The sequence below is a fragment of the Chaetodon trifascialis genome, chromosome 15, assembly GCF_039877785.1.
Source record: "Chaetodon trifascialis isolate fChaTrf1 chromosome 15, fChaTrf1.hap1, whole genome shotgun sequence".
NCBI classification, from domain to species: domain Eukaryota; kingdom Metazoa; phylum Chordata; class Actinopteri; order Chaetodontiformes; family Chaetodontidae; genus Chaetodon; species Chaetodon trifascialis.
In genome coordinates this window covers 16324283-16349366 of record NC_092070.1, presented here as the reverse complement: position 1 = coordinate 16349366, position 25084 = coordinate 16324283, and the positions used below count along the sequence as shown (strand labels likewise).

At 43.4% G+C, this 25084-nt stretch overlaps 2 protein-coding genes across 3 annotated transcripts in view; both read left to right on the top strand.

The window, feature by feature from the left end:
- Window positions 1–6398, top strand: part of LOC139344136 (transmembrane channel-like protein 6) — an 8132-nt gene extending 1734 nt beyond the window's left edge. Inside the window, exons 8-20 of the mRNA XM_070982086.1 lie at window positions 1–40; window positions 131–213; window positions 304–448; window positions 1173–1316; window positions 2012–2169; window positions 3480–3570; window positions 3724–3821; window positions 3906–4001; window positions 4101–4176; window positions 4269–4402; window positions 5402–5578; window positions 5762–5840; window positions 6318–6398. The exon at window positions 1–40 is cut by the window's left edge and continues 8 nt beyond it. Coding sequence (XP_070838187.1) covers window positions 1–40; window positions 131–213; window positions 304–448; window positions 1173–1316; window positions 2012–2169; window positions 3480–3570; window positions 3724–3821; window positions 3906–4001; window positions 4101–4176; window positions 4269–4402; window positions 5402–5578; window positions 5762–5840; window positions 6318–6398 — 1402 coding nt within the window. The remainder of the gene's footprint in view (window positions 41–130; window positions 214–303; window positions 449–1172; window positions 1317–2011; window positions 2170–3479; window positions 3571–3723; window positions 3822–3905; window positions 4002–4100; window positions 4177–4268; window positions 4403–5401; window positions 5579–5761; window positions 5841–6317) is intronic.
- Window positions 6399–9546: 3148 nt separating this feature from the next.
- Window positions 9547–12584, top strand: cenpx (centromere protein X). Of its 2 annotated transcripts, XM_070981360.1 has the most exons (5): window positions 9547–9592; window positions 10064–10115; window positions 10216–10269; window positions 10348–10436; window positions 11136–12584. In XM_070981360.1, exons 1-5 carry the CDS (start codon window positions 9557–9559, stop codon window positions 11148–11150), a joined length of 246 nt encoding a protein of 81 aa, XP_070837461.1. In that variant the 5' UTR covers window positions 9547–9556; the 3' UTR covers window positions 11151–12584. The 2 variants fall into 2 exon arrangements, with proteins under 2 accessions (XP_070837461.1, XP_070837460.1); XM_070981359.1 differs by having other exon boundaries at window positions 10216–10436.
- Window positions 12585–25084: the final 12500 nt, after the last annotated feature.

Here is a 25084-nt window from a genome sequence, read left to right as displayed (position 1 = left end):
CTCTCAGAGTGTGATGTTTTACGGCTACTACACCAACACCATCATCAAAACTTGTCGAGCTGCTGACTCGAGTCACAGCTCCACCGCTGAGTCATCTGATCTGCCGGTCTGTGACATCCACAAGCCCCACATAATGCCATACAGCATACCTGCAGCCTATTTCTTCACCATCGCCATGGCCTTCTTCACCATCTGCATCATCCTTGTGTACAGGTTTGACAATGAGTGAACTACGTTTGCATTCATTTTCTTTTAGCTCATCTGTGGCGTGTATCTTCTTTCATGCTATTTCTCCTCCTGCAGCATGTCCAAGTCCTTTGGGAGAAGCTTTCGTGTCCTCAAGTCAAATGGGAATCTGGCGGTGAAAGTTTTCTGCTCCTGGGACTTTAAAGTCAGCAAGAAGATGTCCATCAGACTTCAGTCTGAGAAAATCAGCACTCAACTCAAAGTAACGCAACCATTTGAATGTCATAGACTTGGTGGGAAACTCACTCTTGACATAAATACAGCCAAGTAGATGATTCTATGTTTCATTTTCACACATCAGTGTGAACCGTTTAAGACAAACAACAAACACTGCATGTAAAGCAGATGCTTGAGTCACACTGTCTTGGTTTTTGCGTTGCTGGTTTACACTGAGGAAGCTTAACGATGAATGTGACAGTTTTTTGTGTTACTTCCATTTATCAGTGTCTCACCGTCTGTCACTACCCTCAAACGTAGGATGGTTCTTTGCAGAATAACCACGACTGTGAAAATGAAGATTTTAAATTAGAAATAAAGAAACGTTACAAAACTGACAGCAGCTATGAGCTCACAACAGCATCATCATAACTAATAAATAACACAGGAGAGAATTAATCAAGTCAAACAAAAGTTTGATTACTAACACAGTATTAATAAAAACTCTTCACAGTCTCTAACACCATTGACCAGAATGGGACACAACCAGTTTGCCGTATTCATATGTTGATTTTCAGTGATGTCGACTGATGGGGTTAAAATAAAGACACCTAAAAGCCATTGCCTTCTGAAGAAAGGATTTTTAAATATCTCTTCTAAATATAATCAATGGCAGCTGACAGACACAAGTGGGCGATCACAGTTTCATCACATTGTAAAGATCATTTAAATGTAGCCAGCTCATGCTATGAGCACTGTTTTTCCAACAGGAGCTTCTGTCTGAGATGATCAGCGGAGAAGATAAAAAGAGCTGCATGCAGCGACTCTGCCGCCTCATGGTGCATCTGACGACGTGGGCCATGTGTCTGGCCAGCATATGCTTGGCCGCCATGGCAGTCCACCACCTGTCAGAGGTGAGAGGAAGCTGCATCGACTGCTGTGCAGCCACACATGACAGATTTCATGCACGTCTGAGCAGCAGTGCGCAGTGCTGCATTTCCTCAAGACTGCTGCAAAAATAACTGCGACCAGAAAACACCTTCCCACCACGTTTTATCTACTTCTGCTTTGTTGTTCCTGCCAGATGCTTTACACTCTTTAGTTTCTCTGCTGGTGTTTTACAAAATTACAATGTGGAAGAATCACCGAAAATGATCTCTATCCAGTTTTTGGAGGATTAGTATCTGTAATGCACTGTTTTCCAATATTGTTGTCAACTCCCTGTTGAGACCCCCTGTGGAAAAATCCTGACGTGCAAATATCAGACATGGTAACAATACTGAAGAAACTGCGGTAGTATTTCTGAGAATTCACTCACAGTACATTATCAGAAACATGAACTGCAGTTTTCTTTTCATGCATGTTTTGTGTGATATGTACAAATGTAATATGCAAGTTGAACTTTGCCCACAAGCTGCCAGAGACACAACAGAGTCACCTGCTGTGTAGAGCAAGATCGGCCTTCTCCACGGCAGACATTTTTACTCCTCGTAGCAGGAAAAGCAAAGGGAACTAAAAGCATTTATGATGTCATATTCAACCAATTATTGCAATGCGATGCAGCCGCGCTGAAAAAGGCCCTCACTGTCATTCGTCCATTCCTTCACAGACTGCCATGAAGCAGAGTCCTTTCAAAGAGACTGAGCTGCTGCTCATGTCTGCAGTGGTGTCAGGCATTAACCTGCTGCTCCCTGGCCTCTTCAACCTGTGTGCTTGGATAGAGAATCACGAGTCACCCGGCGTTCAAGTCTATGTCTCCATCTTCAGGTGAGAAGAACTGTGAAACCATGCTGATCTCTAAACAGAGCTGATGCACATACAACGACAGCATGCACAGCTAGACTAGTGACAGCAGAGGGCAAGCTAATCCCATTATTTACTGAGAAACATCACTTACATATCACAGATAGTGAGAACATTCAGTGAGCTGTGACACTTGTTTTAGTGCATGATCTGTATACATGTTTTCTGGAATTATTTCATTTCCAGAGAAGAGTTTCCCATTTTCTTTGTAGGCAAGGCAAGGGAAATTTATTTATATAGCACAATTCATACACCAGGCAATTCAAAGTGCTCTACAGAAGCATAAAAATACATTAAAATCATACATTTCAAAGAAAGAAAGAAAGAAAGAAAGAAAGAAAGAAAGAAAGAAAGAAAGAAAGAAAGAAATTAGAAGAGAATAGAAAAATAAAAATAAATTACATTTAAAGAAAAATTTAAAAACAGAAGCCAGTAAAAGACAATAATTGAGCATTTAGAATGATTAAAATCATTGAGCTGATATATTTTAAGTAAAAGCTGTAGCAAATAATAATGTTTTCAACCCTGATTTAAATGAGCTGACAGTAGGCAACAGATAAATAACTATAGATTAAAAATGAATAATGAGCACATTAAAAAGTTGGAAAACCATTTTAGTCTCTTACAGTTTATTTGCTCTGTCTTTTAAATCTGGAGCTTTCATGACCTTCTAATAAATTTGAAAGCTTTGTTTCACCAGCTGAAAATTCACATTTTGATATATTTGGCTGTTGAGATCTAAGTCACGAGTCAAAGGGACCCAGTATCATTCGACTGAGGGACGTTCCTCAGATTCAGTCGGGAGAAATTCCAACTTCCAGGTTATTCTTCATCAGTTTCATTCTGTGAAGTCTTACTGTAGTTTGTTTCCTTTGTACACCAACCAAAATCAATCCTAAAAACAAGACAAATACTGTTCAACAACACCTCCACTGAAAAACCTTCAGATTACATCTCTCTTGTTGAACTGCCATTCACTGTCCATTCTCAGATGTCTCCATTGTGGCACTGGAGGGTTCAGGTTTCCACATCACACCAGTTTAAGTATTGAACCGCGACTGCGTCCAAGCTGGTTGCGATGAAAACAGTCTTCGAGCATTGAACTCTGCACACACAGTGAGGGTCCAACATCCAAGTGATCCATCATCCACTACACTGTTGAGTGGAGGAGGATTCATGTGGCAATAACAGATCTTCCCCCTTTTTCTCTGAAATGTGACTTTTTAGCTATCATTGTGGCCGTCAAACAGAAAATCTGATTATTGTTTTCTCAGAAACCTGCTGCTGAAGGTCAGTGTTGTTGGAATGCTGTGTTTCCGCTGGCTGGGCAGAATTGCTGTGGAGCCAGAGAGTCGGGGTTTACAGGTTACAAGCATCTTCCTTGAAATAGTCATAATTATAGTTTGTGGCGCGCCGCTAAATTATGCAATGTTTCATTCTTGGTAAATTGCCCTGTAGACACAATGGAGGCGTAATCAACTTGTGGATTCTTTACATTTGTGTTTTTATTGTTGACAGTGCTGGGAGAGCTTTGTGGGGCAAGAGCTGTATCGCTTGCTCGTGATGGACTTTGTCTTCACAGTGCTTTACACGTTCTTGGGGGAGTTCCTGTGGAGGCAAGTTGGCGCTCCATCCATGAATCATGTAGCTTTGATTCTGTTGTGTGCCATTTGTGAAACCATACAGCATCTTCCCTCTAGGGTCTTTTCCAAGCAAGTGCTGAAAAGGGACAGGAAGCCAGTGTTTGACATTGCTCGTAATGTGCTGGAGCTCATATATGGACAAACTCTTACTTGGTAATGTCACAACATTGCACCACATCCTTGAAACCCATCGTATATTCAACAAAAAAAAGGGAATTAAACATCAGTGAAGGTCTTTGTTCTTCTTCCCAGGCTCGGGGTGCTGTTTGCTCCTCTGCTTCCTGCAGTCCAGCTCTTAAAACTGTTTGTGCTATTCTATATGAAGAAGGTTGGTACAGCATGTATTGTTTCAACATCATGCAGTGTGTCTACTCTGATTTGCATGACAAACTTCACATTCTTCCTCTGGTTTCTCCCCAGAACAGCTTATTGCTCAACTGCCAGGCCTCCAGAAAGCCCTGGAGGGCCAGCCAGATGACAACGCTCTTCATCTTTCTTTTGTGCTTCCCCTCATTTCTTGGTGCTGCCGTGTCTGTCACTTATACAATCTGGACGTGAGTGCAGCAAAAAATGTTCACTCTCAGTGACAGTGATGCTCTCAAGCAGTTTTCATCCCAAAAGGCATATGTGAATTCCACAACCTTGACAGCATAGCTTTCTAAAAGTCAAGTGTCAAACACTGTTGTTCCAAGAACATTTAATGTGCTATACTAGATTTAAAATAAAACAATGACTTTGAGGTTAGAGTCACATTTTGGTTTCAATTTGAGGGTGCTGGCATCCATACTGAGTGAGGGGTGTAGGGGTTGTAGCCGCATGTTTCATTCCGGTGCTGTGATATTCAGTAATGTGTATTAATCCGCAGCTGAAAGTAGTCCCCAAACACAGCAGAATGAATTCCTGTTCGAACCTTCGCTTAAGACTACAGTGCCAGACTATATTGCTTCTCACTATTAGATGAGAAGGCTGATTCCACTCATGAAGCACGCTCACGCTCACACCTAAGGACAATTAAGAGTCACCAATTAACCTAATGAGCATGTATTTGTGTTGGGAGGAAGCCGGAGAGAACCCATGCATGCACGGGAAGAACATGCAAACTTCACACAGAAAGGCCCTGCCCGACCTGGGGATCGAACCGGCGACCTTCTTGCTGTGAGGCACGCGCACGGTGCCGCCCTGTGCCAGATTATTTCTTGGCCAGTTGGCTGGCCAGTAGTGTGACCCATGACTGCCTCTTTTGTGCAGATTAAACAAATAATAACTTAATGGATATCAGATTTATTTGTGCTGGCAGTCAGATTTTGATATGTCTTGTTTGTCTTCAGGAGAAATAAATGGGCTTGGGGCTTAGTGCCATAGACTAGGCAGGGAAGTGACGAAGTATTGTGAGATGAGCTCATGCTTTGTTGTTTTTTTTTTGATGGGATTTGTTGACCGTAACCGTAGCTCACCTCAATCATTTCTGTCACCTTTACATGCAGTGCATTTGGAATAGTTGAAAAGGTGTTACTGTTCAAATACTCGCAGACTACGCTGTCTGTCGTCCACAGGATTAAACCCTCGTCAGGGTGCGGCCCTTTTAGGAATCTCACCACAATGTTTCAGTCAGGGCAGCTGTGGGCCCGAGAGCTGGAGAACGCCCACCCAATCCTGTCTTGGCTCAGCTGGGCCTACAACTCTCTGGTGGAGAAGCCATTGTTCTTATTCCTCGCCACTGGAGTCTTTTTGTAAGTGGCAACCCAATGACAGACAGGAACTGTTTGTACAATCATTTATCTGATGCTATGCTTCCTATGTAATTTTTTTTTTGTCTTCTGTGGTGGCAATGCTGTTAACACAGTTACTTGAAATATTTGTGAGTTTCTCCACCTGAATCCTGTTTATTTCTTATTCTTTCTTTTTTTTTTCAGAGTGGTGATCTACTGTCACACTCAGGTTGTTGATGGCCAAAGGAGAATCATCAGTCAGTTGGAAAAGCAAATTGAAAATGTAAGCAGAATTACATTTTTTTTCTAAACAAGCCTGCAGCCACGCGAGTGGTTCTGCGAGGACGCTAAATTCTAACATGCTCACAGTGACAATGCTAACATGCTGGTGTTCGCAAACCAGTTTTTACAAATTTATATTTTGACTTGATGATGACGCTAAAAGGAATATTGAGCGATCGGTCAAGTAGATAAGATATTTCACCTCAATCTGCTGGTGGCACTAGAGGAAATGCCACAAGATCAGCAAAGTAATTTGAATTCTTTCTCTCGCCACCACGAATGTCTGCACCAGATTTCATAGAAATCCCTCAAATAATTGTTAAGATATTCCAATCTGGACCAAGTGGTGGACCGACCGACCAATAGACTGTTATTGCCTCCCACAAAGCCGTTCCACTAGCATGGCTACAACTAACTGACACATACGCTGTTGTTATTGGCCTTTATGTATCTTGTATATTTTTTCTCTTTTATACAGGAGGGCAAAGACAAAAAGTTCCTCATCAGCAAACTACAAGCCATCTATGAGCAGAGTAACATGGTTTCCCCTCTTAGATAAGGTGGGTAGTCTCAACACTGCATATCCTGCTTGTTTGCTCACTGTTTCAATGACTGCAACCATAATCAGGAAATGTGTTTGTGTGTCTCCTATAAAAAACGTGTTCCCCTTTCCTTCCATGTGGCTGAACAACTTTCACAGCAGCAATATTGAGGCATCTTCTCTTTGATATTATCTCTGCTGTGCTGAGATGGTTATCAACATCATCAGGAATGACAGCCACGAGCTACGATGAGTTCAAACGAATAACGAGTAGCAGTAAAGTGTTATTTTCAGACATGGTGCATATTGTTCAGTGAGGCTTATGCACAGAGCTCATATCATATGTCAGGATGTATATTTTTTTACATGTGTGTTTATGTTTGTTTATGAATAATGATCTTGATTGTGTAAGAAAAGACAAAATAAATGTGCTTGAGCATGTCTGCTGTATCATTTGAACCCTCTTTATGTGCTTTTGGCAAATTTTACAAATACCAATTGTGTCCTGATCTGTAAACCCTTGTTTCTGATGTGTGAATGGCCCAAACTCTGTTATGTTTTTGCAAATTCCTAAAAAGCATAAATGTGCACACTCAGAAGTGCTGTATATTCTGTTCACTTCATTGGAGACCCATATAAGAAATACAGACAAAAGCATAAAATTAAAGAACAAAAACTAAACATTTTACTTGTCTGACCACCTAAAACTTGATGGACTTGTCGCTGCACACCGCCAGGAAACGTCACACATCAGAAGGCTTGTTATTAAGGCTGCAGCCCCATTACCCAGTGCTCAATAATGTCAGCAATTCCCTGATGGCAAATGACCTTGACCTTAAAATGTGCCCTTTTGCTGCTGAACAAGTTGGGTAACTTTCTGAGCAGCCGTTCAAACTCGTGTATATAACTTCAAAATAAGACCTGCAGTAGGAGGAGATTTTGTCTGCGAGTCTATATGAGCCTGCTCCACAGCAGGTTAGTCTGTATTTTGAGTTGGCCTGCTTCGATAACGACTTGACAAGCATCTCAGTAATGAGCTCTGGTGAGTAACAGCGTTCTTTGATTTCATGCCTCATCTGCTAAGATAATCTGATCATGCTCCTGATGTGACATATTTCCACTTATGACTCCAGATAACATGGAAGTGAAGACAGCATCTAAAAAAAGAGTGTACATCTATCTTCCAAGGAAATACATAGATGCTTTTGCTGAACATTATGAACTGGTAAACCATTTCCCTCATTCCTATATATTTACAGGGAGAATAGCTTAATTTGAATCTTTTTGAGCAAAGCTACAATATGCCATGAAGCTCATGATTTTCTCTCATTTAACAGGAACATGGACTGATTATAAGGGAGCTGAATCCCTACATAAATGAAGGATATCTACGAGCTTACTTTAGAGATTGGGGCACCGTCACGGCATGTAAGGTAAAGACTGAAAAAAGACTTCTTTATTAGTGCCTTTGCTAATATAATTTTGTTTAATGTGTTAAACTATATGGGAGATTTTGTCACCCAATTAACAAATTCCCTTTATCTGTTGAATTGGCTCCCAGATTAAGAGGAGCCCGTACATGGCGGAAAACAAGGCAATGGCCTATGTGAGGTTTTCTACAGGCGATGAAGCAGACAGAGCAGACTGGGCTGGTCCTCATGATATTGGAGGCGATGTGGTAGTGAAGCGAGTTGTTAGCCCAAAGGTGAGTCCACGTCAGCTGGTTATATGCCTGTTCTTGTAATGGCCATAATAATAGAATCCTGTAACCTTTAGGAGCAGTGTTTGATTCTCAAAGTGCGCATTTGCTGTTTGTGTCATCATCCGCTGACTGCAAATATCTGGCTTTCAGTTGGATGAAGATTCAGAGGGGGAGGAGGCCAGTGCAATCGCTGCTAAGCCTCCCCTGCGGCGTTCGATGGGTTTGGGCTACATACTGGAAGATGCTCAGTGGTTAGATGATGAGTGTGAATAAACAAATACTGTGTAACGTCTTTGAGTTTAACATCCAAAATGTATGTGTTCATTAACTCAGAGATTGTAAACTAAAGTTTCTCATAAAAATGGGCTGCAGGGTGAAAAAATTCTCTAACCTTGAAGACTGAAAACACAAGAATATAAATAAATGCTCTCAAATTCAAGTGTCTTCTTGAGTGTCTAATAAAGTTGTATTCGATCCTATGTGTGGTTTATTTACAGAAACAGTTGACTTGTATAAGCATTGCTTTTGGTTGTGGATTGTTGCTTTTTACATACATATACATACATGTCTATTTTTCCACCTGCTTGTATGTACATAATATGAGTATGTTATATGTGTATGTATGCATACTTTTTACCTATTTTTGTTTAATTTTGTTGTAGTCAAAATATAGATTAGGTGTTGGCTGTCTTTGCGTAGCCAGTGTTGATGAATGCAACATGATTTCTACTTAATAAATTATACAAAACGCTGAGAAAAAAAATGCATTTAAAAGGAATGAGTGACAGCTTCAGTTTTGTTTTTGCTTGCAGGTCATTCCTTCCTCCCATGTGACCTCTTAAAAAAGATGGGAGAGTCACGTTAAACATTAACTGCATAGGCCCATGGAAAATATTTGTAGGAGCTATTTTGATAATTTGATTATTTCTTTATTGTATGTTCCTTTTGTAGATACTAGGGGGCACTAAGCTCCATCCCAAGCACTTGTTGAGTGGGATTAGTGGGAGGGGGTGTAAGTCAGGGGATGCACTAGGAAGGGACATGTTTTTTTTTTACCAGAGCAAGGGAGAGACTGCATGATTTTCTGTGTGTTTGTTTTGAACTATAAAATAAATCAACTAAATGTAGTGGATCTTATAAATATAGTGTGAGAGGATGATGTTAGCCAGGCTGACATTGATTATGGACAACCCATGCAACCACCTGAATGTGACATTAGGGGGCTTAAGCAGCCCTTCAGTCCCGGACTGCCAGCATGTAATGGATTTCTTAGAAAACTATATGTAGGAAAACATTTCTTTTTTCCTAATGTTCAGTTCAAAAAAAAAGAAATAAAAAAATTTCAAATTAAAGCCAAAATCTTTGCTGTTTAATTTTGTTCCCCATATACGGAGGGTCTGACGTACCAATGACGTCAGATTCCAGTGACCAATCCTTATGCAGAGCGCCAAGTTTCTCACACAGCGTCAAAAACATGGCGGAGAAAGACGAGGAAATAGGTTTCAAAAAGGTAGGAGCAAGAATATCACTCCCATGACTCTCATTTTACACACTTGCTCAGTTCCCCTGTGAGTACATTAAAACCTCTGTTTCGCCGAAATGCATTTCTTTAATTTTATTGAGTATTCACGCTAACAGAGCACATAAATAGCTCCAGATTTGTATGTCTGGCTATTAAACTTTACTCAGATATTATTCGGTGAATTAACAGTATATGTACGCCGAATGGGAGAGTGATTCAAAGAAAGTGTCCTGCAGTCATTATTCTTGGATAACATCAGTTACTTTCGCGATATAGTCGAACACATTAAATCGACGGTTTTCCAAAGGCAGTTTGGTATTAGGAAGCCACGTAGGAGAACGCATAAACAGGTTGCGGGATAAAAGCTGTGATATGTTATCAGGAAAACCAAGAGACGTCTTTTGAGGACTGTCACGTCCATTGTTCAGTTACAATGATGTCTACTCTCCTTATTTACAGGACACAGTAAGTAAACTCTTGTCGAGTTTCTTCAAGGAGGACAAAACCAGACGTGAGTTGGATAAATATCGTCTTGATTTAAGCGACGTCCCCGAAAACTTTTTGTGTTTTATTAGTGATTCGGTGGCTCAACAAAGCTCTCTCTGTTACAGTAAGCGGTGATGCTGTGCTGCTCATGGCAGAGATGCTCAAAGTGTTTGTCCAAGGTAAGGAGCTCTGTGTGCTACAGCTGTGCTCAGATTACCTGATGGTGAAAGTCTCAATCTGTTGTCTCATTTTTCCAGAGGCTGCTGTGAGATCACAGAAACAAGCTGAATCTGAGGACTGTGACCAGGTAGACATCGAGCACTTTGAAAAGATCCTACCTCAGCTGGTGCGTAGCTCAATAAAATTGGGGTTTTATTCAAGAGCCATACGTTATAATCATGTAGTGCAAAGGCTGCTCCAGTGTCTTGTGTAATCTCTATAATCTATCTAATGTAATGTAAGACTAGCAAGGCATTTCAGGAGACTGTACCCTTCTTGTTTGCCTCCTGAATTGCTTCTGTGAACACTGGATCCTTTAGATTATTTGGTTACCTGTGCAGCTAATAGGCTTGTTTACACAATATTTCACTTGCTGCTAATCATAAGAACAAGTAAAGGGCCTTTCAAGTGATCACTAACCCTGTGTTGATTGTTTTTTGTTTCAGTATTCTTTACATTTTGATAAAGTTTTCGAGATTTAGTGTTTTAATTATTGTACAAATTTCAATATGTATGCCAGAATTCTCTCATGGCTCATGCTCAACTCGAACCAATCAATATGAAAGATATTCAGTGCCCACAGGTGTAGATTTAAATACATAAATAACATCAAGTTTCCTTCTGGAGATCAGGCAGAGAGAGAAACGGTCTGGTTTTTGAGATGCTTCTCAGCTGATTTAAAAACAAGATTGAACAACTTTTCTGTATAAAATGCTGGGTGGACAAAAAGGGTAAATTGGGCGAGTCTCACCTTTACATTATTAAAGCACAAAAGGTTTGATTTCCAACCTCAATCTCAGAGTCTTCCATGTCTTTTCTAATGCAGCTGCTGGACTTCTAGCACCGCAATGCCACAAGATGGAGCCAGAGTGCTGCCTGTGCGCTCCCGCTTCGATCCTACAACTTCAGCGCCTCCACCCACAAGTTCAGTTTTACTGATGTTTATATTTTCTGTATAACTGCAATTTCATTATCACTTAAATCCGAGATTACATGAAGATTCTCATTCTGTATTTATTGGAGTTGTTTGATTTTATGTGGAAAGCAGCAGTGCTGTCTGCACGCCTCCTCGCCACCACCAATAAGGCCCACCTGTGCTCTTCTGTGCAACAACAGGTGCTTCCAGCATGCTCCATGGCGCCCTTCATCAAAGCCTCCTGGAGCAGTTGGAAGCAATTAGAGTAATAAGGGGAGCAGCCAGTCCCTTAGATGATGACAAGTGCCAGGAAAAAAGGAGTACCCCCTCCGGCCACTTTGAAGTTCCCTTTTGCTGTCCTGCGATGTTTAGTTAGAGGTGGGGGGAAGGGCAAAGGGGACCTCTGGCACAGGGGGAAAGTTGAATGGGAGTGTGCGTGCACGAACGTGTGCATGTGTTAGCCAAACACGGCCAGAGACCACACGCATAGATATTCTGTTTGAAAGGAAACATAACAAAACACATTGGAACATGGTCCAAGAAGAGCAGGGTGTAATTCTGAAGGTAAATAAACAAAAGAGGCAGTAGTAGAGGTGCTTTCTCTCCTTTCATCACAGCAGAGGGGGAAGCTGGGCCCGCGAGGGAGAGTAATGTGGGGTTTTCTAACCCAAGAGCCTCTGATGGTTTTCCACCGGTGGTGTGTTTGACCAACGTTTCTTTGCTGTGAGTCAGCATAGCTGTACAACACATCACACTATTTATTTGTGTGGCTCTTGGGTGACTCACTACGCTTACAAATGCTGCTCACATACAGCTGGAAGCAACTTCGGCTCAAGTCCAGGCTCAGATAGATGTTCAAGGACGCAGCACCTGGAATTTGACCCAGCACCTTTTTAGTAGGGCCCGGACTGGATTTGTGTTTCCCAGGAGTAACATCCACAGCAGGCCCTCAGGAGGAGTGTGTTTGCTTGAGTGATGTCCACTTTAATGATGCCAAGACGACCGTTAGCACACACACAGAAAACTTTTTGTGAAGTAAATAATTTTTTGGGTTAATTCCTGCCATTCATAGCAGCAAGTCCTGCCCCCTAGTTTTGAGGAGTACAGTATTCCACAACCTGCTCACTCAGACCAAATGCTGCAGGCAGACTTTAAGGTTTAATTAGCACATATGAAATGATCTAGCTTAAACAAAAAGTTCAATACATCTTACTCATTGTCACGGTAAGAAACCCATTTGTCAAAGGTGCAGGTTTGGATGTAGTTGTATGAAGTCTCTCTGGAGGTTTACTAAAGATGAAGTGGATGTTCTCCAACTGTCAGTCCTTGCAGATGAAATAAAAACTATTATTCTGTTGGATATCTCTTTTTTTCTTTTCCACAATATGAGCTGTTGGAAGGTCTCTACTGGCAAAGTAGTGCACTACCGTACAACTTTTCTCCTTATACATCTTAGTGGAACAAATTACATCTGAAGGCAGTATTATTAAACATACGAAAGCAGTTAGGACAAGAATGGGGAGGGGCGTTGAAGAGAGTAATGAGTTAAAGCTTTTCTTGATCATACATTAAAGGCAGGGAGTGTCGACAGCCAGTCCAGACGCTTTGGAGAAGCTCCGGAGTGAGAGGCTTTTCCCAGGAGACAGAGACTGATCTGTCTCCAGGCTTCTGGCTGGTCTTTGGACAGCGCTGCACATGGGATAAGGCCCTCATCACCGCTTGAAGATATCTGCCTGATTGTAGCCGTCAGTGTCGACGCTAATTTCATAGAAGCACCAGGAATGTGTTTCTTTAGCTTTGATTTGTACATCGAGTTCTTTTATCATTGGGATTGGGCTTTGGACAACTTGCATCAGCGGTTATTATTTCAAAATAAATGACACCATTGTGCTAAAATACAGCTAAGGGATGTCTAGTCATATATGGGAATAATTTACACATACAAATAGAAGGCTGTAAGTCTGTAGAAGTCTGATAAGGCTGGAGTAACAGTAAACGTGGTTTGGGGTGGAGTCGTCTGTGTCTGACTCCAGAGTCTCTGTGAAGGTTTGTTAGGATTATGTCAGATTTCACTCCTTAATTCCCTACTCACTTGTCTATGGTTGTCAGAAAGACACAGATTCTCCCATTTGTCCAACTTTCTGTCATCTCAAGGCTCCTTTCTTCTTGGGCCCAAGCTAGGGTCCCATCTATGACAAGTGATCATAATACACCCATTTCCCTGACTGCTGGCCTTTCTGAGAGGGCCGTAACATCCAAGCAGGCAAAATCTGAAGTGTATGAGCTACATCAAAGTTTGCAGGCTTATAGGGCACATAAAACATTCACTTTTATCATGAGTGTGTACATAAAAACATTTACTGTGCCATATACATCATTTTCATTAGTAACGCTGCACGTCTTGGCTCTTTTTAACCGACAGACCTTGTTCTTTTTGGAACCTGGGTGAAACACTGAGTTGAGAGTATGAGGTCTGGGAAAGTCAAATAAGGTCTACTGTGATGCAGGCACTTGTAGAATTACATAGACGGTAGATGACAGAAAATATTAATCCACAAAGAGGCTCATCTACCGTAAGCTGAATTACATTTTTTATCAGTTCAATGACACGACTGCGAGTATTTATATAATAGATATGTGATGGCACGCATCTGTTCTTGGATGTTTGTGAGCACGTATGCGTTTGCATGCATGTTGTGCTTGATCTGCGGCTGTGACGCATTAGTGATCAGGAGACAAGAGGCCCTTGTGGCCCCCTCATGGGCATGGAGCTGTCTAAGCATAGAGGAATGCTGCAGGGGACACAGGGCGAGTGCATTCCTCTTAGATGCTCCACACACAACACACACACCCATTAAGCACTGTCAAAAATACAGACACAAAACACAATCGCAGGCGTTTATGTGCAAGCGCATTTTTACAGAAAGCCTTTGCGTATGTGTGCAGGGAATGCAAATATAGAGGCAGCAGCTCTGTTGATTGTATATGCTGCTGTGACATGCAGGTTTCCTGGAGGCCCCAGGCCTCTCGGAGGGGCCTGGGGTCCTCGGGCTAAGCTTTGTTAAGGAGCCACGGGGCCCACGCCGGGGATGATTAGAACATACCTGGCAGTTTGAGCCACTTGGGCGCTCTGCTGGGATCACTCCTAACTGGTTGTGGCGCTTGGCTGTTAGTCCGAGGCTGAAGATGGTCTGCTGCTGTGCTCTGTGTATCGGCCGGGGCTTTGGTAGCCACAGGGGGCGGAAAGGATTCTTCCGGAACCAGTGAGGTGGATGATAAGGTCAAAGACCTTGGCATGCAGCTGAAGAGGGAAAAGGGAGCAAGAGAGATGTACAATTAGGCCCACAGCTGGGTTATTTCTGGAGCCCTGTACTACCACCTTAACTACATTACCCTCCTCTTCCACCCCAAGTCCCCTCTACTCTCTGTCTCCACCTCCTTCCTCTGTGTGGTGGCCTACATGGTCAGAGCATAGGCAATAACAACAGAGTAATCCCCTTACATAACACTGCAGAAACTCAACGAAACAAGACCATTCAATTAATTTTGGGAGCGTCTAAAAATAAAGAAGCAGTTTGGTCTGGGTGACGTCAAAAGGAGTGTGCATGGGGGGGAGGTGGACTCGTACCCCAAATGAGCTGACTGGAGCAGAGTGCTCTATTTTTAGGTCCCATCAAAAGCAATGATATAAAAATAGTCCAGAACTGACCCTCACAAGATCCGTCAGTCACGCTTAGAGAAGCTGTGAACCTGAAGGTCACACACTCGGTACGATGAAAGGGCTGATGTTTGATGATATTTAAAAAGGAGCAAGTAATGACCAAAATCTCTTTAGCTGGTGGCAGGTGGCACAGTGTGAGGCTGGCCTTTGGACTTCATCAGCAGACATGTGAAGCCCTTGGCGACGGGCTAATATTCGCTGCAATAACACCAGACATACAGTGTGGACAAAAGTGGTGAATGGGGCAAACTGCTGCCTGACTTTGATGTCAAATTTGAGCAATGATGGAGATCAGGCTGCTACTAGTGTCAGTGTGTGTCGATAAAACAAAAATCTTCAAGCCTGGAGGAAGCCCGTGTAAATAAGAGTTAAGGGTACTTTTTGTATTGGGGCAAACAAGTCTGTCTTAAGTTCCCTCCACACGTCCAAAGGCCGGCATGTTGACTGTCCTCACAGTGGTCGGGGGCACCGGAACTCTAAATTAGCCCATTTGAGTCAACGGGACAGCTTTCATGTAGACAAGGGCTCATGTCAGATTGCAGGAGAGGTCAGGATGTAAGGGTCAGAGGTCAGGATGCCGTGTTGGTCTTTGTCTTTAACAGCTTCCTGTCTGCAATGTTGCGCAAACCTGGACGGTAATCCCTTGTGATGCAGGTTCAAAGCAAAGGGATTGCCTCACTCTCTGGTGCAGGTATGAGACTCATCACTCCACTTGTACTTGGTCACACAGCAACCATTGATCTTTACTGGGGCAGCGCTGAGTTGAATGAGAGCTGGATCAAGGCTCTGTGTGCACTTACCCACAATGAAACATGATTTATTTTTAGCCACGGCGAAGGCATGGCTCTATGGATGGCAATGCTCATCTGTAGGCCTGTCAGTGGGTAGAGCAGTCCACGGCTTTGATCCAGATCTCACCAACTAAGGGATGACAATTTTGTACAGGCATCTATGGTCCCCAGATGATATATTCTTCTGACATTGCTGATTCCCTGACTTTTACTTCAGTGCCACCATCGTTGTGGTTTTGAGTGTGGTTGAGAAATTTGGTACAAACTTTCACATTAGGATGAACATTTTAAAAACTTAATCAGGCGCCATCATTGGGTCAAAATTGTAATTTGTCCAATACTTTGGTTTATGACTAAATACTTGCAAAGCTAATGGCATTCCCATGTAGTTTTTGCAGGGTTGCCTGAACTGTGACAGACGCCTGCAAAGTTTGTGTTTGTGTGCTAATTAGCAAATGTTAGCATGCTAACAAAGTAATCGAAGAAGGTGAAAATGGTGAACATTATACCTGCTGGAGATCAACAGTACGTGTTGTATGAGTACGTTGCCATGCTGGCATTAGCATCAAGCTAATCAAATAGTTTTTGTAATCGAGAACTATCATCTTGAAATATGTAAGATCTGCGGCAGCAAGACCGGTAAGATCTGATTCTTTAAGATCTGCTCTTAATGATTCATTTGATCTCTGACACGAGTGTTTCATTTAAAAATATGTACAAGTTGCACCGTTGCTCCTGCTCACCCTCAGACTTTGAAGGTGCACCTGTTCCTGCACATATGCAGCCCTGTGGTGCTGGCGGGAAGGTGAAACTCTGTGGTCAATAGGAAACACAGCAGGGTGCTCCGCTACAAGGTGTCTCTTTTTCTCTTCGAGAGCCAGACAAATGGAAGAGGCAACTGAGGCTCTTTTTGTTTCTCTGGCCTGAAAACAGGGCGACCAGGAGAGGTGATTTACCAGCCTGTCTTGACATCTGACTGGAAATAAAACAGAGCCGCTGGAAACACACTGGCCTGAAGGATCAGGAAGGGGACGGAGTAAATGCACAGTTTCACATCACGCAACTGGAGCTCGGATGATGAATGGGTGCCGCTGTAGGGGGCAGGTGGCTTTGAAATACATCAAAATCGCATGGTTTGATTTTTGCTCTAAGTGAGAATTTCTAATAATCACATAAGGATCCAAAAGAAGAGGGTGCCAACACAAGTTGAGCCCTGATCCTTGAAGACAGATGTATTGCTCCATTCTCTCCCATAAATGTCCTACCTTCATCTGACATAGAGGAGAGGGCAAAGCTTGTTTCCAGACATAAAACGTAAACCCTCTCCAAAAACAGCAAAAGAGCAGATCTACTCACAATGAGCTGTAATTTAGAAAGAAAATGCCTCTCCTGGAAAAACAACAATAAATTTGAAAGGGCTTCAAAGGGGCCGCTGGAGCTCTTACTTTTCTGTACATAAAACAAAGCACCGGTATGCTCTAAAACCGCTCAATCGCTCACCCTGCGATGAAACACAGTGAGACAGAGAGAGATGTAGCAGGCAAAGAAAAGAGAGAGGCTCCTTTGAACCTGACTTACTGTGCAGAGGCTTTTATGGTGTCTGACCAAGGGACTGCTGGCTATAAACAATTAATCTCCCTTTCTCTTTTTCTCACTTTTTTCCTGTCAACCCTCACTCTATCTAAAGGTTTTCAGTCAGTCTTAATATGGTGATATTATCCAACAGATGAGCAGAGTTTTCCACAGAGCTCCATGTTGGTCAGCATGCTGTAAATCAGTCTTTTTAGGACACTAAATGACCCAGGGGTGTAGGTGCTTATAATTTGGTCTTAAGCGTCATAGTGACTCACAGAGTGGAAGCTGGGCCGTCTACTGCGACGATATCCCTGTGATGCCGTTGGATGCTGCATTGATACACTACATGGGCTGAGGAGCTTCAGGACGCACATCAATGGGAGGGCAATATCCTGCATCCTGATTCAAGAGGCAGAGCCGTGACATGTCTGAGCGCCCAAAGAGAAAAGGCCAGGTGTCCCCTGGTCCTCTTCCGTTTCCTCCCATCCAGCACTGATCCCGCTGACTAACAGCACCGGGGAGCTTTCACCCCTGGCACTGAAACCCAGATCACTCAGCTGTGGAGCTGCGTGGGAGTGAGGACTTAGTTGACTTACAGTTGCTGCCTGACAGGAGAACCAAGGGAAATATTTACAAAGAAGAAAACGAGCAATTTAAGGTGGCATTAACAGCAGGGTGTGAGGTGTCCGAGATTACAGTATAATCCACTGCCCCACTCCCATCTGACACCTCAACATTGGATAAAAACCGAACTGAAATGCATAGCAGTAGAATAGGAGTGACAAGTCTACTGAAATGTGCTTTTGATTAAGGTCTCTAAAGTGAGCTGCTGGTTTCGATTTTCTGGGCTGGATGAAGACTTTCCAAAAGAAAAGCGTCCAACTGAGACATGGCTCAGAGTGATGATTTGAAATGTATCAACTACAAAAGAAACGAACCACCGAGCAAAAAAATCATCCATCATCTGTGGGTCCCAAGTTTGTCAGAAACACTCGGGCTGCTGATGTACTGATTACTTTCTCAATTACTCGATTAAACATTTAGTTGCTGTCATTGCAGAAAAGCACACCACATGTTGACTCAACCGAGAGTGATGACCAAAAGCCTGCAGATACTCACCATGATATGAAGTAGACGAAAACCAGCAAGCCCTCACATTTGAAGATAAATGTTGTTCAGTTATTAAAATGTAATAGATTAGTCTTGCCAGATTAATTGATCCATTGAAAAAATCTCGACCCAATATTACAATAAAACCACAATGTATAAAAATGAAGTTTTCTATTGATTACTGATATTTAAAGTATGCAGTGTCAAACTGCTCTTGTGAAGAAAGGCCCAATCACAGGTAGATCTTCATCCCGCTGAGGTCGTGAGAAAAGTTTACACACAAGCTATTCTATGAATTGGCATCCCAGGGTGTTGGGCTGCTGACCCAGGTGGAGAAAGCACAGGGAAAGGACAGGGCGTAACATGTGGTGTACTTTTGAGGTTATGAAACCTTGTATTTGCTGACGGCGGCCCTATCTCCTTCCTTCATCTCTCTTAGTTGAAGAAATATTGTCACAATATGAAAGGGAAGGTCAGATGCTCAGCAACAATGTAAAAACACAGCCATCACAGCAATTTCATTCTTCACTGCATCTCAGACGCTGAGAGGGGAAGCAGAGCTTGTTCATCCACAGCTGAGTAAACTACTTAAGTCTATCTTATATGGCTACAGACAAGATTTTTGAAATGGAAAAACCTCAAAATGTGGTAATGATAGAGACAGACAAACATAGCCATGTTCGATTGCCAGACTTCCTTTTGTTATTTCACTGTGTGTTTGAAGTCTTGAGGGAGTGAGTGAAATCTCAGCGAACTGTCTTCAATTTCTGCACTTTCTCTGAATCAAAAGCTGCCGATAAAATCTGCTGGACGGGATTCAGAGAGGAGTACGCTTTGACAGCACACTATACGGCTACCAAATACTGTACGGGCAACAAGTGTCTTGTCTTTCCTTGAAATCTCTTATTGTCCTCTCAAGCCAGCTGTGTTAAACCTGTCCGCAACAAGATAAGCTGTGGGTCTGTTTCCTGTGCCGCCTATAAATATGGCCTAATCACTCTGCAGTGGAGCTGGTGAGACAGATGTTACAGTTGCATCCCTCCACTATGCTGAAGTACGTATTGATGGTTCACAGACTGTTTACACAGTTTTCAGTCATCTGTGCTATGACCATTCCCAATTGGATCCATTTGCCAACTCGAGTCTGGTAGTTTACATAGTGGAGCCCCTCCGGCATGTGGAGCCCATGCTCTTTACCCTCTGCTTCTTTCGTGACTGCACACAAGCAAATAAATAACAAGTGAAGATGTATGTCCACAAGTAATCCATAGAGGCCGGCGGGTATGGACTCTAAACAGACTCTGATGATTGTATACGTGGGGCGGGTTAAACAAGTGACACAGAACGTTATGCTTTGATCTGCTAATTAGAGGGGAAAACAACCTGGCAACAAAACGGCTGTGGTCGGTTTGACCACATTATCTGAATTTTCCACCTTGCAAACAATAAAAGCTGTCCATGACATTAATGTGGAGGTCCAGCAGGTGGGGATCAAGCAGATCTGTTCTAGTTGATTTTTCAATTGCAGTGTTTACAGAATTGCAAACAAATCCTAAAAAAAACCCCAATTCCTAAAAATGTTGCTTCATAATAATCATAATCTTAAGACATAGAAACCGTATTTTTTTTTTTTTTTTTTAAGCTCTTTTAACTCTGTTTTTGGTCTCAACCAACTCCTGAGGGAAATATCTGTGTCTGTAGCTGCTAAATGCTCCACTACCTTGAGTCCTGCACAGCTGCCTGGTGTGCCTGGAAATGACGCTATGAAAGTGGTGAGAGCGAACCAAAATAATTAAAATGCCGACCTGAGAGCTAAATGACGAGCTGAAACCATTATAAAGTTCCTTATCGCTGGGGGGCGGGGGGCTGCAGACTCAGGTCTTGATTCTCTGTAGGTTCGTTTTCACATTGTCGTGATTTCTTGCCATCAAAAAATGTCTATTATGGGTGCTTCAACACTGTTGTTTCGCACATTCAAATTCTCAAGAAAGGCTAGGGTGACCTCGCTTGTACAAAAGGTATATCTTTCCTCCGAAGGCAAAGAAAACTTTCAATTGCTATTTAGCTGTCATTTTTATCTTACAAAGCCTTTGTGCTCCTCAAAGGCATTAATACCTGCACCTTGGTGATGCCTTTAATTGCCATTTAGCATTAAGCTGGCTGAACAATAAAGCCTAGGCTGAGGGGATGTTGTCAGGTTTAATGAGGCCCTCGGTGAAAGAGGGCCGCTGTGTCGGCACCACCAAAGGCTGCTCCCTGAATTCACCTCCAGTGGACCAGAGTGGTCCTGCGGGGATTTGATGGGCTGAGGGAGCACAGACTGTCTCTCCCCCACTGTGGGGGTGCGAGGGGCTGCAGTGGCATCAGTAGCGCTTGCTGTGCATGGCTAGGCGGGTAGAAAGCACAGAGTGGAAGAGGCTGTAACCTCAGTGCCACAGAGCAAGGTGCCACAGAACAGCGTGGCACTGAAAAAGCCAGGCGGCGGCGGTCAGCGCACAGAAAGAAGAGCCGCTTATTACAACAGCAGCTGGTGGTCTTTCACATCACCTGACTGCAAAGAGGAAAATATGGTCCCTGTTGCCCCATTGGCGGACTTAAAGAATGAGAACATACAGTGCCAACAAAGGCATGAACGAGCATGGCCACAAATAGACATATGGAGACAATGACATGTGGCACACAGGGGAACAGAGCCAAAAGAGGAAAGCAATGACAACTGTGAACTCCTGGCCCATATTTAAAAGGGGTACATGGTTCACAGTTTCACATGGAGTCCTCCGCCTCCAAACCCCATTCCAGTTACTTTGATTCTTTATTCGCCCCCCCTGCCCCCCCAACCCCCACCACCCCATCCTTAAATCCAGCTGATGGAGCCTCTTTTGTCCACCAGCACCCAGGCAACAACATCAAAGGGCTGCTGGGTGTAAATGCAGAGTGCCTGAAAAACAAAACAAAACTGAAAAATAAAGAAGTCCCAGAGGGGATGGGAGATATTCACAACAGCACCCCGGAGAGGGAAGCAGAAAGAGCTACTATGTACAGGAGGAAATAAAGAAAGAGCAAGAGAAAGAAAGAAAAGAGAAAGAAAGAAAGAAACACACCCTAACTTGCTCAGTAGCAGTCACTTGTCAGACATTAATCATCATTTACTGAATACACGAAGGTGTGGGTTGGGTCATTCTCGGTTTAATGACAACAATAAACAAATGAAAAAAATGACATTAGACTTTGTATGAGGCCATTATGACACATTCTTTGTGCTGGATCATCAAAGCCCATTAGGAGACAGTGAAAGGCCTTCCACTGCCGTTCATGACCACTTCCTCATTCAGTGACAGCTGAATTGGAGCCTTGATGGATTGTTGTGCAAGACAATGTCATGCTTTTGGACTGAATGCCGTGCTTTGATCTCACTAGATGCCCTTGAAGCTTCAACAGCGACTGATATGTTAACAACCAGTCTGGTTATTCTAGTTCTATCCTCCACCTACTGCCCTGTCAGTCAGAGCTGCAAGGGGAAGAGGACGGTGGGAAGGAAGGAGGAGGTAAGGGGAGATAAAAGCCTTTCATCTCTGCCCCCGTATGGGACTCCTGTGGAGTCACGCTTGGCGTGGCGGCATGCCTTGTCTCATACCCGCAAAGTACCCGCCAGTGACACGCTGACTCCAGAGCCTGGCACCAGGTCTCCAGCCAGCGCCGAGCAAACCCTCTATTCAGCAAAATGGAGGAAACACAACTACATCGGGCCCACAGCTTATAATTAACAGTCCTCAGCCTCAAAGAGCACAGCATCTCCATCTTAATGGTAGGCTTCCATCTGAGGCATTGGTTTAATACTTACTCTGCGTCCCATCAGATAGTGATGTGGACAGAGGAGGAAGAGAGACATTAGGACTACAAAGAACACATGTGTCCCATCCAGGATTAGAGGTTCACTCTTCCCTCAGTAGGCTAATTGCTGGATTGGCCAGATCAAAATCACTTCATTGAGATCAAGGCCACTGTCTTCTTCTTGTCTCACTACTCTGTTGCACAATAACTCAACAAAAGCAGCGACAAAGCGGGGAGGGTGGGGGGGAGTCCAGAAGTCGTGGAGCGAAGATGAATGTAGTTCATGTTTAGAGAGCATGTTGTGTGATTAAGGGAAGCCCACATCAAACACTGTGGCTTAAGAAAACCACCAGTTGAAAAACAAGATGCTTCTTCTGTGCAGAGCGGCGCAGACTGGAGATGCTGTTGTTCAGAAGGCGGACCAGCCCAAACTAACCCGCCTGTCTGTCTCTGGAGACAAACAGGGAAATAAGAGACATCACAGATTCGCTTGGAACTCATTCTGAGTAAGAGAGCAGGATGAGCTGCAGACTTTTAATTCAGAGCAGCAAAACACAGCAGGTTATAAAGATGCAAACATGCAATGAATTGGAAGGATTAATGCTCCTGACTGAGTTTACTCTTAATGTTGAATTTACTGCAGGGTTCAAAAGCTTAAAAATACATGACTGCATGAAATAAGTGGGCGGAAGTTTTAACAGAGATCTTTTTAAGCAATCCGTTTGTCTTTTCTGTACATTTGGACAAAGCCCCTCTTGGATTCTGTCATATATTGGTGGGAAAAGCTGAATGAAAAGGATGGATAACACCGCCTTTTCCCACAGAGAGAGCTTCTCTGGACAGAAGAACAGCAATGTTGCGGCCACATGTGTGAGCTTGTTTACTTACGCTTGCCTTTTAACTGAAGGAATCTCGTGATTTAAACCACAACATAACAGACTAAATTATTAGCATGTTACCGCACTACACATTTTTTCCCTTTGATTGGAACAGGAGAAAGTGTGCATGTGTCGACCGACATCAGTGGGCATCTTGGGACATTAACACACGGAGACGCACGCCCACAAGATGTCTCTCTCCTGCTGCCTCTTGCACACACAGAAACGCACGGGACTCTGCAATCTCTTGGGTCAAGAAATGGAAGGTTTATTTCTGAAACCCTAATCATGGAAATCTCCCCTTTAAACAATAAACTTTCAACTTTATTTCATCTCTCTCCTTGCCAGCGCCACATCAAACAAATCCTAAGGTCAACAAGGGTCAGCGAAAGGATTTGGATAATGATGAGGCTCAAAGAAAAAAGATTGAGGGTGGTGAAAGAGAGATGGTAAAAGAGGGAGGGGGGGCTGATGGGAACAGAAGAAAGGATGGGGCTGGTGGAGAGAGAGAAGGTGCAAAGGCTAGGTCTTGCAACGACAGACCCCCTGATTACATTGTTGCACAAATAAACAGGCCCTCTGCAGGCTCCCTGGAGTCCAGCTGCGGTGCAGGAGAGGAAAGCTTTCATTTCGGGGGGCTGAGGTCGAGCAAGGCAAGTGATGGGATGGGGCCTGGCTGTCTACCCGCACTGTTTCCTCACATCTCCGTCAGCAAGTCAATGAACAGGGGAACGTCTCATTTGAGAAGCTTGTTGATTACGTGCCATTTCCTGCACTTACAGACTGCCCAGAAAGGCCGTCAGCATGTGGATTAATAAGCGTCAATCTCAGAGAGCCACAGAGAGGAGCGGCTTAGGTTGAAAAGGGAAGGGGAAGGATGCTGCATTTTTGTGCTTTCTGATGATGAGGGGCCATCTGTATGGGGTCAGATAAGTGTTGGAGGAAAGAGGCTGAGAGAGACAAGGTTCAGATGCCCTTGAGCCACATCTGTAATCGTCCTTCCTTCACCTCCGACCATTACAGAGCTCTGGTCCTCTCTTCTCTCTGTGTCCTGCAGCTATCAAGGCCCACATCAAGGCATGCCCCTGCTAAATGTATGCCCCCCATTAAGGGGCCATCATCAGATAAACAAGATAAACAAGTCCAATTCCTGGCAGGACTGATCAAAGGACTCAATGTTAACCCCGTGGCCAATTTCAAGTAGGCAGAAAAATCAAACACAGATGAGGTCACATGGAAATAGAGGAGGCTAATCCATTGTCCCTTTATGGGCACAGAAAGCAAAAGGGACAGTGAAAAGGATGGAGGAAAGGATGGAAATAGTTTGAAAACAGGGAGGCACGCAGAAACGTTCTCAATTGCATCCTTGCATCTAAATAACCCCGAGGGATTGTAGCCCTATCCTCGCAGTTAAGACGAAATTCCTTCCAGACTGTGCACAGACAGGTGCACCTGCTCGCCACCGCACATCGAGAAAACGGTATATAGCAACAGACAGCGGATCGCTCCGATAGGTCTTGGAGGTAATACCAAGGGCTGCGCTCCAAGTTGTAAAAGACATCTTGGCTACTGCGTGTGGGTGCAGCGACTTGGCTGAAGTAGCCTACAAGAATGATACACACAGAGCCCTCCACTTTCTTTGAATTTTCCTGGCGGATAATTGCGTCATCCAGACCAAACACTTGCGTGTATGGTGATATTTCATTAATCTTTTTCCAAAGCTCTGGTGTCGTCTTTCTTCTCTAAATCACTTCTTCCTTGAATGCCCAAACTGTCTCCAGACGCACAATGAAACGAACAGTTGAAAGACAAAATCTTGCCAAGTATGCATACATGGATACACTTTGTGATTTATTTTCATATTTCTACTCCCAGCCATCCACATAGTCCTATGTGAAAGAACTTTCGGATGGATCCACTGAAGATGTGAAACTTAAACTGGTAAAAAATCAA